General features: G+C 34.5%; 1 protein-coding gene across 5 annotated transcripts in view; it reads left to right on the forward strand.

The window, feature by feature from the left end:
• Nucleotides 1-13,615, forward strand: part of LRCH1 (leucine rich repeats and calponin homology domain containing 1) — a 248,650-nt gene that overhangs the window by 192,230 nt on the left and 42,805 nt on the right. For 2 of the 5 annotated variants that reach the window (XM_074217103.1, XM_074217104.1), the window contains exons 12-16: nucleotides 374-463; nucleotides 571-607; nucleotides 9,219-9,272; nucleotides 10,046-10,121; nucleotides 13,407-13,511. In XM_074217103.1, coding sequence (XP_074073204.1) covers nucleotides 374-463; nucleotides 571-607; nucleotides 9,219-9,272; nucleotides 10,046-10,121; nucleotides 13,407-13,511 — 362 coding nt within the window. The remainder of the gene's footprint in view (nucleotides 1-373; nucleotides 464-570; nucleotides 608-9,218; nucleotides 9,273-10,045; nucleotides 10,122-13,406; nucleotides 13,512-13,615) is intronic. The other 3 variants (XM_074217105.1, XM_074217107.1, XM_074217106.1) reach the window with 2 other exon arrangements.

Genomic DNA, 13,615 nt, shown 5'->3' on the forward strand with positions numbered 1-13,615 from the left:
CTCATAGAAATACACTTGTCTCTCCTTTCCATTCAAATATCTGTTATTTCGAAAACTCATCTTTTCACATTTTTGACATTTTGAACTAAATGTAAATAACATGTTAAAGTTTCTTGCATCATCTCTTTGGTTGCCAAGCTTATGTCCTAGAAAAAAAAATGTATTAAATGACTTTCCATTTACTATTAAAAATTGCCTCCTTTTAAATTTTGAGTTTTGCACTAAAATTTCCTAAGGAACCAAGTATTTGACTATCAGTTCTTTGATATTTATATTCCTTAATTAGGCAATATTAGCTTACTAAACTCATGAATTAAAAAACTCAGTGAAATAATTCACAAAACTATTCCTTCTTTTATTTCAAACTTTATAGATTAAGTACAGATATTGCAGAGAGAAGTGTTATGAACCTCTATCCCATGGACTCAGAAACAGCCTTAGAATTACAGGATTCTACATTAAAGTATGTTTAACTTTTGTACATCAATCCATATTTATATTTATCAAACTGAAGATTTTATTCTTGACTTTTCAGTGCTTTATGTTTTTCTTTCCATTTTTTTCTCACAGTGGTCAAATACAGCCAGAATTGTCTCCTGATTGTCAGGTAAGCAAAAAAATTGCGTGTGTGTGTGTGTGTGTGTGTGTTATAAAGTGCATATATTTTATTTTGAGAAATATGGACAACTAAAATATTTAATGGGCAAAGCCTGCTTTTTGAATGTGTTATAGGTCAGTAAATTTCTCACTTTTTCATCTTCTTGCCTTTTGCACACTCAGCATATCCACCTGCTCTTAAAATAGAAGACACCAATTTTCAAAGTAATATATTTGTCCAAGGTTTGGGCTAGGTAGAAGAGAAGTAATCACAAGTCCAGGTAGATGAAGAAGTGGGTGTTGTAGAAAATGAGTTTGGTTTTGTTTTTCAGGAGTAGCTGAGGTCACCCTGTGAAGGATCTCCATCACTAAGATCCCCTGAGGCAAAATTGTAGATATTTAATCAGCAAACAAAGACCAAGTAGCCAGTCCAATATTGGATTGTAGCTACTAGTTTGAACTGGTTACTTGGGAATTAAACAGAATAACACCATCATGTGAGGAGCTTGACAAATGAATAGCTAGCTTAAGTAATGGATACTCTAAATCTGCAATTTACTTGTTTTTGTGTATTTTTCTTGTGAGACCCCTCTCAGCCATATAGTAAAATTATCTTATACTCTAATTGGATGACTAAATTTAAGGAGGAAAAAAGGAAATAAAAGGAAATATATTTGGGGTGAAAAGGTTGTGGTCTTAAAAAAAAAAAAACCCTCCTAACTCTTGTTTCCTTAGATTGTGGTAGTGGTGACAGCACTTAGTCACTCAACATCAGAGTTTCCTACATGGGCTGCCTTGAGTTTATTTGTTTTTTTCTCTTAGATTGAGTAATGCTCTTTCCAAGTTTACATAATACCATTTTCATATAGTCAGAATATGTGACCACATATTTCAGCAGCCCTGAGATATATCCTTACTCCCAACTTTCCGGACCAAAACAACAGTAACAAGACCTCTTCATTCAGTTTGATGATATATAAATTTCCACAGTTAGATCCTTAGCTTTGCCCCCAGTTAAAATATATATATATATATATATATATATATATATATATATATATATATATACACACACACACACACACACACACACACATATATATATATATATACACACACACATATATATCCCTTCCAGAGGTAATGTGTTAAATTCTAGTAGAACCATACATGATTATTAAATAAGAGTCAGAAATGCATAGTAACTATTTCATGAAATTTGGTGTCCAGATTCCTGAGTTCACCCATTTCACTAGCTGGGTGAGCAGGGCAAGTCCCTTAATCTCTTAGTACCTGTTTCCTCATCTATAAATTGAGGATGATGATACTTGTACTACCTTTCTCTGGAGGGTGTTGTGAGGAAATCCCTTTGCAACCATTGAAGCATTTCACAATTGAAAGTTATTATGGATGACTTGGACAGATTATTTTTTCACAAAAGCCAAGTTTTTATAGGGAATGAGATGTTGAGGGCCTTAGTTGCCTGAGGAGAAAATCCAGGTGTGTGGCCCAAGAGAGGAGAGGTAGCCAAAAGGAAAAGTTGGATTAGCAGAGACAGATTTTACTTATCTTGTTTGGGCCTAGAGTTGGCCCTATTACTGTGGAACCTTACTGTTCTTTTAATCTGATTCTTCTGAATGTTCTCTTCTGAAGACTTGCCTGGATGCTAGTCCTGACCCTCCAAATTATTTAACTTCTACCAGTTTCCCTATATATAAAAAGAAACGGATAATAATACCTATCCTGTCCCCTTTAGAAGTGTTGTTATGAGGTTCAAATGAGAAGAATGGATACATAAGTATATGTGAAATGTCCCAATAATCTGCCAATGGTGAGGTGTTGTTTTAGTGATTTAACCAGTATTCTGCATATCCCAGTGCCTATGAAATTCCACTCACTGATTACGAAGTGTTTTGGTTGTCTAGAAAATAATGTTTAACATGTGTCTCAAGTTCCCTATCTTAGGGATGCAGTTTTCTGCCATTGAAATTGAGTTAAATTTCTGAAGTCAGTTCTGAGTTGTCCAGTTGGAAATTAATTCTTCATACTCTTGTGCTTCTCCTTTTCTTTTTATCTTGGATTTTATCCTGGAATTAGAAAAAGAAATAAAAGATACATTTCATGTAAACAACTTCCAGTGGGTAACTTCCTTTTGCTGATGCAGGTTGGCACCTTTTCTTTGATTTAATTATAGAGCTGACTAGACAGAAGTTTCAAACACAAACTGTATCACTCCCGAGTGCTATGACTAAATCAAAATTTAATTTGGAAATGTTTAATAAAAAAAATAAAACACTAAATCAATGTGATGCAGGGATCCATATGTAGTATTCATTATGCCCTTTGCTATTTAAGTTTGACATGACTGACCTAGAGCAATGACTTTCCTGGGACCAGAATGTCGATATGTATCTGGAGCAGGACTTGAACCCAGGTCTTCCTGGGTCTGGGGCTATTATGCCCCATTGCTAGAAATAGAATACATTTGAGTTTTATAGCTTTTGATGGAATGGATGACAGGTGTCAGGGGAGAAAGCATTCAAACTGAAATCTAAAATGAAATCTCTAAAATAAAATTTTTTAGGCATCAACTGATCTGTAATTGTCCTGTTACTATAATAATGGTTTTAGAAAGTTCTAGTTAACCTAGGCTGACTCTGTAGGATGCCTAAAGGTTATGAAAACCCTAAAGGATCAGGACCCAATAACCCCAGAAGGGTTTGGACAAAGTGAAAGTCATGGAACTTCATTAAAACCTTTGTCTCAGTTCCCATTGGAATTAAGAAATGTGCACAGCTAGTGGTGGGTCAAAGCTGAAGGAATTCAGATCTCTATACACCAACATCAATGCCCCTGACACTTAGAACATTTTTAGACTTGTCAAGGAGGGCAGGCAACTTCAACTGTACAAAGAAGGAAATCCTGGAAAACAGAAATAATATTTCAGACATCTCTACAGTACAACACTATATAAAGGATAGACTAGCTGTCAATGAACAGTGTATGACTGTCATTTCAGCTTTATCAATCAGTCTGGTAGTCAGAGACATAAAAAAAAATAATTGCACCTTAGGAACTGAGTGACCACCCCATATTTGGCAAATAGGAGGTGAAAGCTTTTTAGTTATCCATCACCATCATCCATTTAGAGCTGGAAGAGTCCTTAAATTCGCCCTCCCCCTCCAACCCTTGCCATTTTGTATTAATGAAGATAGTATTCAGTTTTATAGATGAAGATACTGAGGCCCAAAGTGAATTGTCAAAGTTAATACAGGTAACAAATAATAAAGGATTTAAATCCTGATCTTCTGACTCTCAGTTCAACATTTCCCATTGCTCACTGCTCCCATTGCTCACTAGGCAAGCATACACATGAATACAATAAATGCTATAAGATTTCATAAAGTATTATCATTAATATTACCCTAATACTAATGAAGAAGAGCAGGAGAATTGAAACTCATCATACTGTTTCCCTGTGAGCAAGATTATGACCCAGATATTTCTAAAGAGTGCTCTCCTCTCTGCACCATTGACTGGATTTGTAACTGTTCCCTCATTCAGCTTCTGGTATAGGAATCCCTCTCTATGGGGCAAAAAAAATCCATCCATGTGGCAAAAAGAAAAAAAGAAAAATTAAGTACCGAGTCTGATTGCTCATCTAGTCTAGTAATCTGACAGAGAGGCTAGTGGAGAGAATTGGGGTGGGGTGTAGGGGGTAATGATTGTCACCTATTATGTTACCTGTAACAGTTAAGAATATGCTTCAAGTATAAATAGTTTTACACAGCAAACTATTATAAAAGTGTCATTTACAATTTTAAATAAAGACATCTTGAGCTTGGTTGTATTTTCAGTTTTAGAGTTTCTTAGTGTATTTTACTAGGGTTTCTGGGAGGAGAGAGGAGGATACTTTTTTTCTCTTTAATATTTAAAACTTATTTATTATCTCATAATATTTGACCTCTCTGGACCCTGGATTATTGATTTGTACAATGAGGCGGTTGAATTAGATGATCTCTAAAGTGCCTTCCAGTTCTAGAGCCTATGATTTCAAGCATCAAAAGTGTTCCCATTAATTCTAATTCTTTTGGACTTAATCATTCATGTTTGTCTTTTCCATGACATAAAATTTTAATCTTTTCTTCCTTCATATTTTTAAACAGATAAGACTTACTTTTTAGGGTTTTTTGTAAGGCAGTGAGGTTAAGTGGCTTGCCCAAGGCCACACATGGGTAGGTAATTATTAAGTGTCTGATGCTGGATTTGAACTCAGGTACTCCTGACACCAGGGCCAGTGCTCTATCCACTATGCCACCTAGCTTCCCCAGATAAGACTTGCTTTTTAAAATTTAATAGTTACTTGGTAAGAAGTCTGACCATCACCTTGAATATTATATTTGCTTTCCTCTGGACCAATGTCTAGCTTCATTTCCTTTCTAACAATGTAGCAACTCGAACCATATACATCATTGTAAGTATGGAATGCTGGATCATAACAGCTCAGAACTGATAGTTTTGGAAATATATTTTCCAGACTTTTCTTCCTAATAAATTCATTATCTTCCACTTGACCAAATAGATATATTCCACCTATTTCTTCCCCTCTCATACAGGCTGTTGGGTTCTTTCTTAAATTTATCCAAAATTAGCATTTTTGTCACATCGATAGGCTTCTTTCCGTCTACTGGCTTCTGATGTGTATATGGTCTTCTAGAAACTGTTAAAATGTGAAATGCTGTCCATTCTAACACCAGTTCCTCCTTTCTTCATTTGGAGAGTTGTTCATTTATCCCCAGCTTTTGTGTCTATGCTCTAATCCAATTTCCTGGCTTTATCCATAAAGCATTCCTCTAGGATAGTAAAGAAGTCGTTGGAGGGCCTGGAAAATAAAAAGATCATGAGCCAAAGGAAAGGAAAAACGGGGGAGAGAGTTGGTATCAAGGATTGTCTAGAACCAATACCTGAATTTTATGACTCCTTTTTATTTTTATGTTTGTCTCCACTCCCATTCAGATTTAGAAATTGTATTTTTGGCCAAGTCTTGAGTTCAAGTAGCTTAGGAATACATCTGCTAGGTCCCCAAATGGGGTGGGGACCTGAGAAATATGAGGCAAGGTAGATCCCCTTACTCCTTGAGGAGGAAGGTGACTTGCTGGTTTGCGAGATGAAAACTATGTACCACAAAGAATTACAGAATAAAGGCAATACAGTGCTATCTTATGTACTTTGAATGTTCTTAAGAGTTTTTAAAATGGAGAGATGAAGAAAAAAGAATAATCTTTAGTGAAACATTTTTAATATGCACTGAAGAAAGTCTGGAAAAGTTCAGAAAGGAACCCAACAAGACAGCTTTGCTGCTATCATGCTAAATTTAATATATATACATATATATATATATATATATATATATATATATGTGTGTGTGTGTGTATATATACAAACACACATATATACTTTTCTAAAAAGCAAGCAGTACATTGATTGGATCCACTTAATAAGATTACTAGTGTTAGGGTTAATCCAATAGGATTCTTTGGACCCACTGCTATAAATTTCTTTTCTTCTATGGATAATTAAAATCTTTATCTTTGTTAAAAGTTCATAATTTTAAAAGAAAGGGAGATCTCAGTATGAACTGGAGTTGTTATTGAAAGGCCCCAAGAGGAGAGCTAAAAATTAAATTGAACCTTGATGGGATAGCGAGGTTTTGAGACATAGGGAAGAGGAAGAAGGCAGATTCTGGTCAGAGCATGAACAGAAGTACAGATATAAAAATTGCGGTGGAAGCGTGTGGAAGGCAGAAGGGGAAGCAGCATGACTTGAAGTGCAGGATTCTTGTGCAGAGTATAGTGAGAAATGTGATTGGATGAGGGAGGCCAGGATACCATTATGGAATGACTGGTTTATAATCAAAAATGTTTTGCTTCTTTCCATTACCTAATCTTGACCATGATCATTTTACTTACTAATATGGGAAAACATTTCATTGTATTTGGAATTGAATATGTTCAGTTTCATGCTTACTATGTGATCTTACTGATCTAATCTCCTGTATTGCAGGATGAAAAGACAGAGAAGGAACTAAAGGAAGGAATTACTTAGAGGGTGGACCACATCTGAGGCCACAAGTATATGTCAACAGTTTGAAAAGAGGCTGTTATAAAACGACAAGGCAGTGATAATTTATTCTCAAGATTAATTTTCTCCTAGTAGTTTTATATCTAAGATTAAAACACTTTGGGATAGAAACCTTCAGCAACTGATCAAAGAAAAAGAGTAGCTAGATTTCATGATGTTTTGGTGTCTTAAGAGAAAAATATGCTAATATTAAAAGTTTGTGAGAATTTTTTAGAAGTCATGAAATATTTTAGGACCCTTAATTATATCTTTTAATTGATAAATCTAAAGGCCTTTTCTCATCTTTCTTGATCTGTCTGCAACTTTTGATCCACCTTGTCACCACCCTTTCTCTTTGATATTCTCTTCTCTTTAGGTTTTCATGACATTGATCTCTCTGATTTCTGCTACTAGTTATATGTCTGACTATTCCTTCTTAGCTTCTTTTGTTTAACCTTCATCCAGGTCATGCCCACTAATAAAGATTCCAAAGTTCTATCCTTGACCTTCTCTTCTCCCTCTAGACTATTTCACTTATGGATCTTATCAGCTCCCATGGATTCAATTATCATCATTATGCTGATGATTCCCAGTTTTACTTATCCAATTCTAACCTCTCTCCTGATGTATATAGTCTCTAATCTCTGAGTATTGGACATCTCAAGCTGAATGTTCCATAATTATATTAAATTCAAAATGTCCAAACTGAACTCATTATCTTCCCACCCCTCTTAATTTTCTTATTATTGTCAAGGGTACCACCATCTTCCCAGTAATCCAGGCTTACAACCTCTCTGCATATTCATTCAATTGCCAAATCCTATCAATTCTACCTTCAAAACAACTTTCATATATACTCCTGTCCTCTGACACTCCCACCACCTTGGTGTATACCTTATCACTTTACTCTTGGATTATTGCAATATTCTCCTCATTGAACTTAATCCTTCAAATTTCTCTTCATACCAGGTGTCCATCCTAATTTCATATGTCCAATTGCACTTTCCAAAGCCCAAGCCTAACTCATGTCTGTCCCCATTCAGTAAAATCGAGTGGCTCTATAATATTTATCATTTCCAGGATCGGATATAGAATACTATTTGGTGTATAAAACTCTATGTAATCTAGCCCCTTCCTACCTTTTCTGTAGTCTTACATGGACTTGACTATCCAATGACATTGGACTTCTTGCTGTTCAGTAAAAGAGTTAGTTTTATTGAAAGGCTATATCATCAGAGAGGAAAACAAGGAAGATGGAGACAGATCAGGTCCTTAGGGGATGGAATTATTTACTATTTATAAATAACATATAAATATAGAGAGATAAATAGTATAAATAGTTCAGAGGATTTCCTAGAGCTCTTATCTGGATCAAATAGGATCAAAAATTTCAGGGTAGAAACTGGGATCTTAAACCTCATTGGCAGGTTAAAGTTCAAGAACTATTGCTGATTCATATCCAATCTCTTCTCCCCTGCACCATCTTACCTCGGCCAAGGCTGTGGCTTCATTTAGTTTTGTGGTGGGGAGGGGTAGCTACTGAGGTCCTTACAATGAACAGATGAATTTTGACATAGAGCTGCAGGAACAAATAGCTCAGAGATGAAATGATTGTCAATCATCACATAGTTAAGTATCAGAACCAGAATTTAAACCTAGTTCTGTGGGATTTCTCTGAGCCTTATTTTCCTCTTCTGTAAAATAAGGGATTGTTTTCAGTAGATATAATCCCTTTCAATTGAATCCAACAAGTTTTCCTTCTATATGTAAGAAACTCACAGATGTTGGAGACTTGGGGGGGGGGGGAGAAAAGAAAAATGATTCCTGGGTTCATGGAGTTTGCATTCTAGTAGAAGAGGTAAGCAGACAAGTAAAGACAAGATAATCCGAGGCAGGAGAACACTAACAAGTAAAAGATGATCAGCTAGAAGTGATTCTTTGATCTCAGATTTTTGGTCTTTTTTGTTGTTCTCTAGCTATGAGATGCCACCTGCTTCACTGTACTCTCAATATGCCTCTCCAAAGCAGACTTCCCCAGTTACATTCAATTGACTATAATATGCTGTGGTTTCCCAAATAAAATGATGGCATTTATTAGGATGCTCTATAAATTAAGAATATGAATGCCTCCTGACAACATAGTACCTTTGATTTCTTATATCTCGATATGATGGATTTGACATCCACTTGATTGTCTAGATATCTTCCCCGCCCTCCATTTCCTTGTTCTTGACTGTATTGAATCTCCAAGTTTATCCTGAAAAATGGGTAGGTGAGGCATAGATAGATAGATAGATAGATAGATAGATAGATAGATAGATACATAGATGATAGATAGATAGATAGATAGATAGATATTTCTTATATATATAATTCCTTATGTTCTATCTGGCCTAAGCAGTGGGCCTTTTTATAAGCTAATGTAACTACATATGTATTATCTTAAAGTATTTGTGCAAGATACTCAGCCTAGTCTACTAAATGTATTGTTTTTCTTCCAGGTGCAAAATGATCTGACTTTAGGAAGTATGGGGATGCGTTGTTCTGAAAATGAGGTAAGCTGCCTAAAGGCAAAGGATGAATAAGTTGATGACTGTGCTCTAAATTGGCACATCTTCTTACTAAAAAACATCATGCATGTCTTTAGTGATTAATGAGTGAATTGAGTGTGGTAGGCTCTCAAGGGAATCCCTCTCAATTTCATCTGTAACCACATATCTCACCAGCCCCATTCATGATTAAAGTTTAATTTTTAAGAATAAAATAAAATTTCTATTCTTGGAAGCAGTCATGGAAACAGTTTCATAGAGTACTGTTATTTGTAGACAGTTCTATTAACAGAATGAAAATAGTACACCAACAGCCAACATTTCAAAGATCTTGTTATCCATAAATGATTGAATATGTTGTTTACTTACAGATATGCATCTATTCATTTTCATCTTTCTTTTCCTATCCATATTATTTTATAAAATCGTGTGTGTGTGTGTGTGTGTGTGTTACCGTGTGTTGTGTGTATTGAGTTGGATGTAAGGGAGAAGAGAATTCTATTTCAGTTGATCTTGGTACACCATCTAATCTGAAATATTTTTATAGTTTTCATATTGTAAGTCAAATTAACACTAAAGGGAAGATTTTATTAATTTAGAGATTTAAATCCTGTATCGCAGATGTTCATCTGTAAATATAGCTTTGTCTTCCCTTTTGTTACAGTGCAACAATGATACAAAATCTGACAAGGCAGGGATGCTGCATAATTTGGTCCTATTAGGTAAAGCATACTGCTTAAAATGTTTCATTTTCTTGCCTTTCATCTTTGTTATAACAGCAGATTAAAGAGGATTCCCCAGCGATCTCACCTACTGCAAACAGCCCAGCTCCATTTGGCCTGAAACCTCGATCAGGTAAGTTAAAATGGGAGGGGGCGGGGAGAATCTGCCTCTGAAGCACAAGCTCATATAGACATGTAAAGGACCCAGTTGATTCCTTTCAGGATTTGAAACCTGTACACTATTAGTCATTAATACCTTAAAACAACAGTGATAAAGGTACACAATCTTGATATTCAGATCCTGATAAGATTTGAGGATGACAGATTTTAGGCCATTATATTTTTAGTGAATCAGCATTTATTTGATTATTACCCACCTTTGAATGACACAGAAAACATGAGCAGTACTGCAATCTGGGGAAGAAATAACCTGCAAGAATATTTGCCATAAGGAGATACCCTCCAAATTTTTTTTTAACAATAAATAGATAAAAATTAAAAAATAAAAGGTACCCACTAGAAATTATCTAACATATGAAGGGAAATACCGTGCTTTCCTCTTTTCTCAAGGACTCACAGTAAGTTGAAAGTTGATTTCTAAAGAAAGGATAGCAAAAGTCTTTAATTGAGGCATTCCCCCACTTCTTTATATATTATATATATTGACAGATGCTAAATATTTACTTTTAGTATAGGGCTTGTTTGGGTGGTTTGGGGACACCACAACAAATTGACGTTCAGTAAATATTTATGTGTTATGCACCAAGGAAAAATGTAATGGTACCATAGTTAGATTTGCATTATGACAGTTCCCTCATTATATAACTCTGCATGAGAAAGATCTCTTTTGGACTCCCTCCAGTAGCCCTTTTACTAGGACTTCTGGAAAGGGAGCTTATTATAGCAAAGCCATGCAACCTAGACAGAAATATAGTGATGCCCCTTTGTCTTTAAGAAAAATAATTGCATGCTTCCATTAGTCAATGTTGCATGTGCTCGTGCTTTGTTTAATTCCAGAATAGTCACATGAATAAATTACAGCTACATACAGGAGAAATTATCCACTCCCAAATGTAGAACTGTCTGTAGGAAGTCAGTGTTATTATTTCCTCTAAATTTCTGAAATTATACCCTCTTTTTGGGGGGCTCTGAATGTTTTACTAATATTTTCATTTCCTAGGAATTAGAACAAAAAATACTCACTAGTGCTGCTTTTAGCCAAGTACCAATAAACAGAAGCTTGTCTCCTAATATTTGGCATTTTAGAAACCACAGAAGTAATTTGCCCTTTTAAAGAAAGGGCATAGAAAAGGATCCATAGAAAAAGAGCAAAGTTAATTTTAAAAGAAAATGTATTTTGCAGAAAGTGATTATTTTGGCGGGGGGGATATAAAAATCCCTTCTTTCTGAGGCAGGTTCAGTGATGACAAGCATATGACTAAGGGCAATGTTATTGCAGTCTTTTCATATGTGCCCTGTAAAGCAGTGATTTTCTCAAACTTATATATACCAAGAATTTTTCAGGTGTTTTATATCTATGAAACATATGCATCTTTATATATGTATATAATAATTGAATATTTATATTATGTTACATGTGTTGTATGTATACATTATATTATAAATATTATATATCAGAGTATATACAAAAATTTATATATACATATATGTGTATATATTATATATATTAATATATATATATCATATTCTCTGGTAGATCAAATGGTTAAAGCATCCGGCTATTGGTGCTGAGAATCCAAATTTGAAAGCCATATGAGTCTACTTTCATGGACATAGGAACTAAATCTATCCTGACCCAGCCAGCTGTTTTTCAGATGTAGGTCCATCCTTACTAGAAGGGCTGAGTGTAAAAGTGTCAATGGATGAATGAATACCTAGTCCCACCCCTGGAAAAAAAACATCTTTATGGCCTATTGATGATGAATCAAGTATATTTTCTCTATTTGAAAGATGAAGCTTTATATGGTTCTCAATCCTTTACAATAGATTCTATTTTGGATTTTGTCCATTTTATTGCATTAACTAGCTTGCTGTGTAGCAGATTGCTTTTAAAATGATTTAATTTAGAGGGCTCTGTGAAAGTCTCACTTAATGAATTAAATTAGTGTCTAAAATTTTAAGCCCTCTAAAATTTCAAATTCTTTGTAATAGTGAAACGTGATTAAGATCCTCATTTATCTGAAATATAGATATGACAAATTTCCCTTGGACTTCGGAAACTCTCCATATTCTAGAACACAGAATAGTTAACTTAGAAAGCATGGGAATTGTTGAAAAGCATGGCTTATTTGTGTATAATGTATGGATACTCTTTCAACTTTCAACATCAACTTGATGAAGATAACTGTTCTTAAGTCTTCTATTTGTAGTAATGTGGCATTTAATTGCTATACATAACACTGCCATCCTGAACAGTACCAGGTGACACAACTGAATCTTACATATTGAATATTTTCAGCATTTTTAATCTTTTAAAAATAGCATCAGATGTTTTCTCTTTTTTTGCAAGACATCACATGATCTTAGAGGAAGTATGAATTGAAATTTGGTGCACACATCTTTGGATTATATGTAGATTTTGTTGTTTAATTAGACCATTTAAATTTTATCAAGAGTCTTGTTTTGGTGCTACTATATTTTCTCTAAGACATTTTTCTTTATATCTTGTGTATATTTTTAAAGATAATTTTCAAATAAATTTACCATTAAGACCACTTCACCTTGTTTTGAACCAGTGGTTTCCCATGACTCATAAAGTAATGTCTTGGAATTATATTTACCTGTCACATGAATAAAAGTATGTAGATGAATAAGTTACAGATTATTTTCTTATTTGCTAAATGACTCACAAATAATTGAATTTCAAGGTTTTCTTATTTTGGAAAAGTAAAATAAACATTACTTTATAGAATTTTTGTGTATAATAAGTAAATAGTTTTATTCACATCTATATAGGTACTGTACCATGTAACTAGTTTTTGTGGGACTCATGTTTTCTCTTTTGCAAGCATCAATTATTTGGAAGGATTTCTGATAAATGCATCCCCTGGTTTTTTTTGTGTATAATCTATGGGCACTCTTTCTTTCAACTTTATCTTGATGAAGATAACTGCTCTAAAGCTGTACTTTTGTGGTAATGTTAACAATATTAACTGCATGCAAAAATCTATGGTAATTACTAACACTAAATTTTTATTCATTCTTTTTATTTCATGTACCATCTTTCATCTTTCTCCACCAATATTATACATTTTAATTAATCTCATGTAAACTAAATCCTTTTCATTTCCATATAAACCTAATGCCATTTATGAAATGCTGCTGCCCCTTTGGTTTTTTTTTTTCCTGGTCCCCGTGCAACTATATGTGGACCAATTCTCTCACTCCTCTCCTGCAGACCCATCCCTCACTCTTCCTCCTATCTCCTTCAACAAACTTACACAGGCACAAACATGGGACAACTATAGCTACAATATTCCATCAGAAGGAGACAGTGACAATGGTAGGTGGTTTTGTACATATTTGTTCAATTGTACATTAACATGTCAGTGAACATATTGAAATTTTAACTTAGGTTTTATGGCAGCTACAAATGCAAAACATTCA

Source organism: Macrotis lagotis, chromosome 1, assembly GCF_037893015.1.
Source record: "Macrotis lagotis isolate mMagLag1 chromosome 1, bilby.v1.9.chrom.fasta, whole genome shotgun sequence".
NCBI classification, from domain to species: domain Eukaryota; kingdom Metazoa; phylum Chordata; class Mammalia; order Peramelemorphia; family Peramelidae; genus Macrotis; species Macrotis lagotis.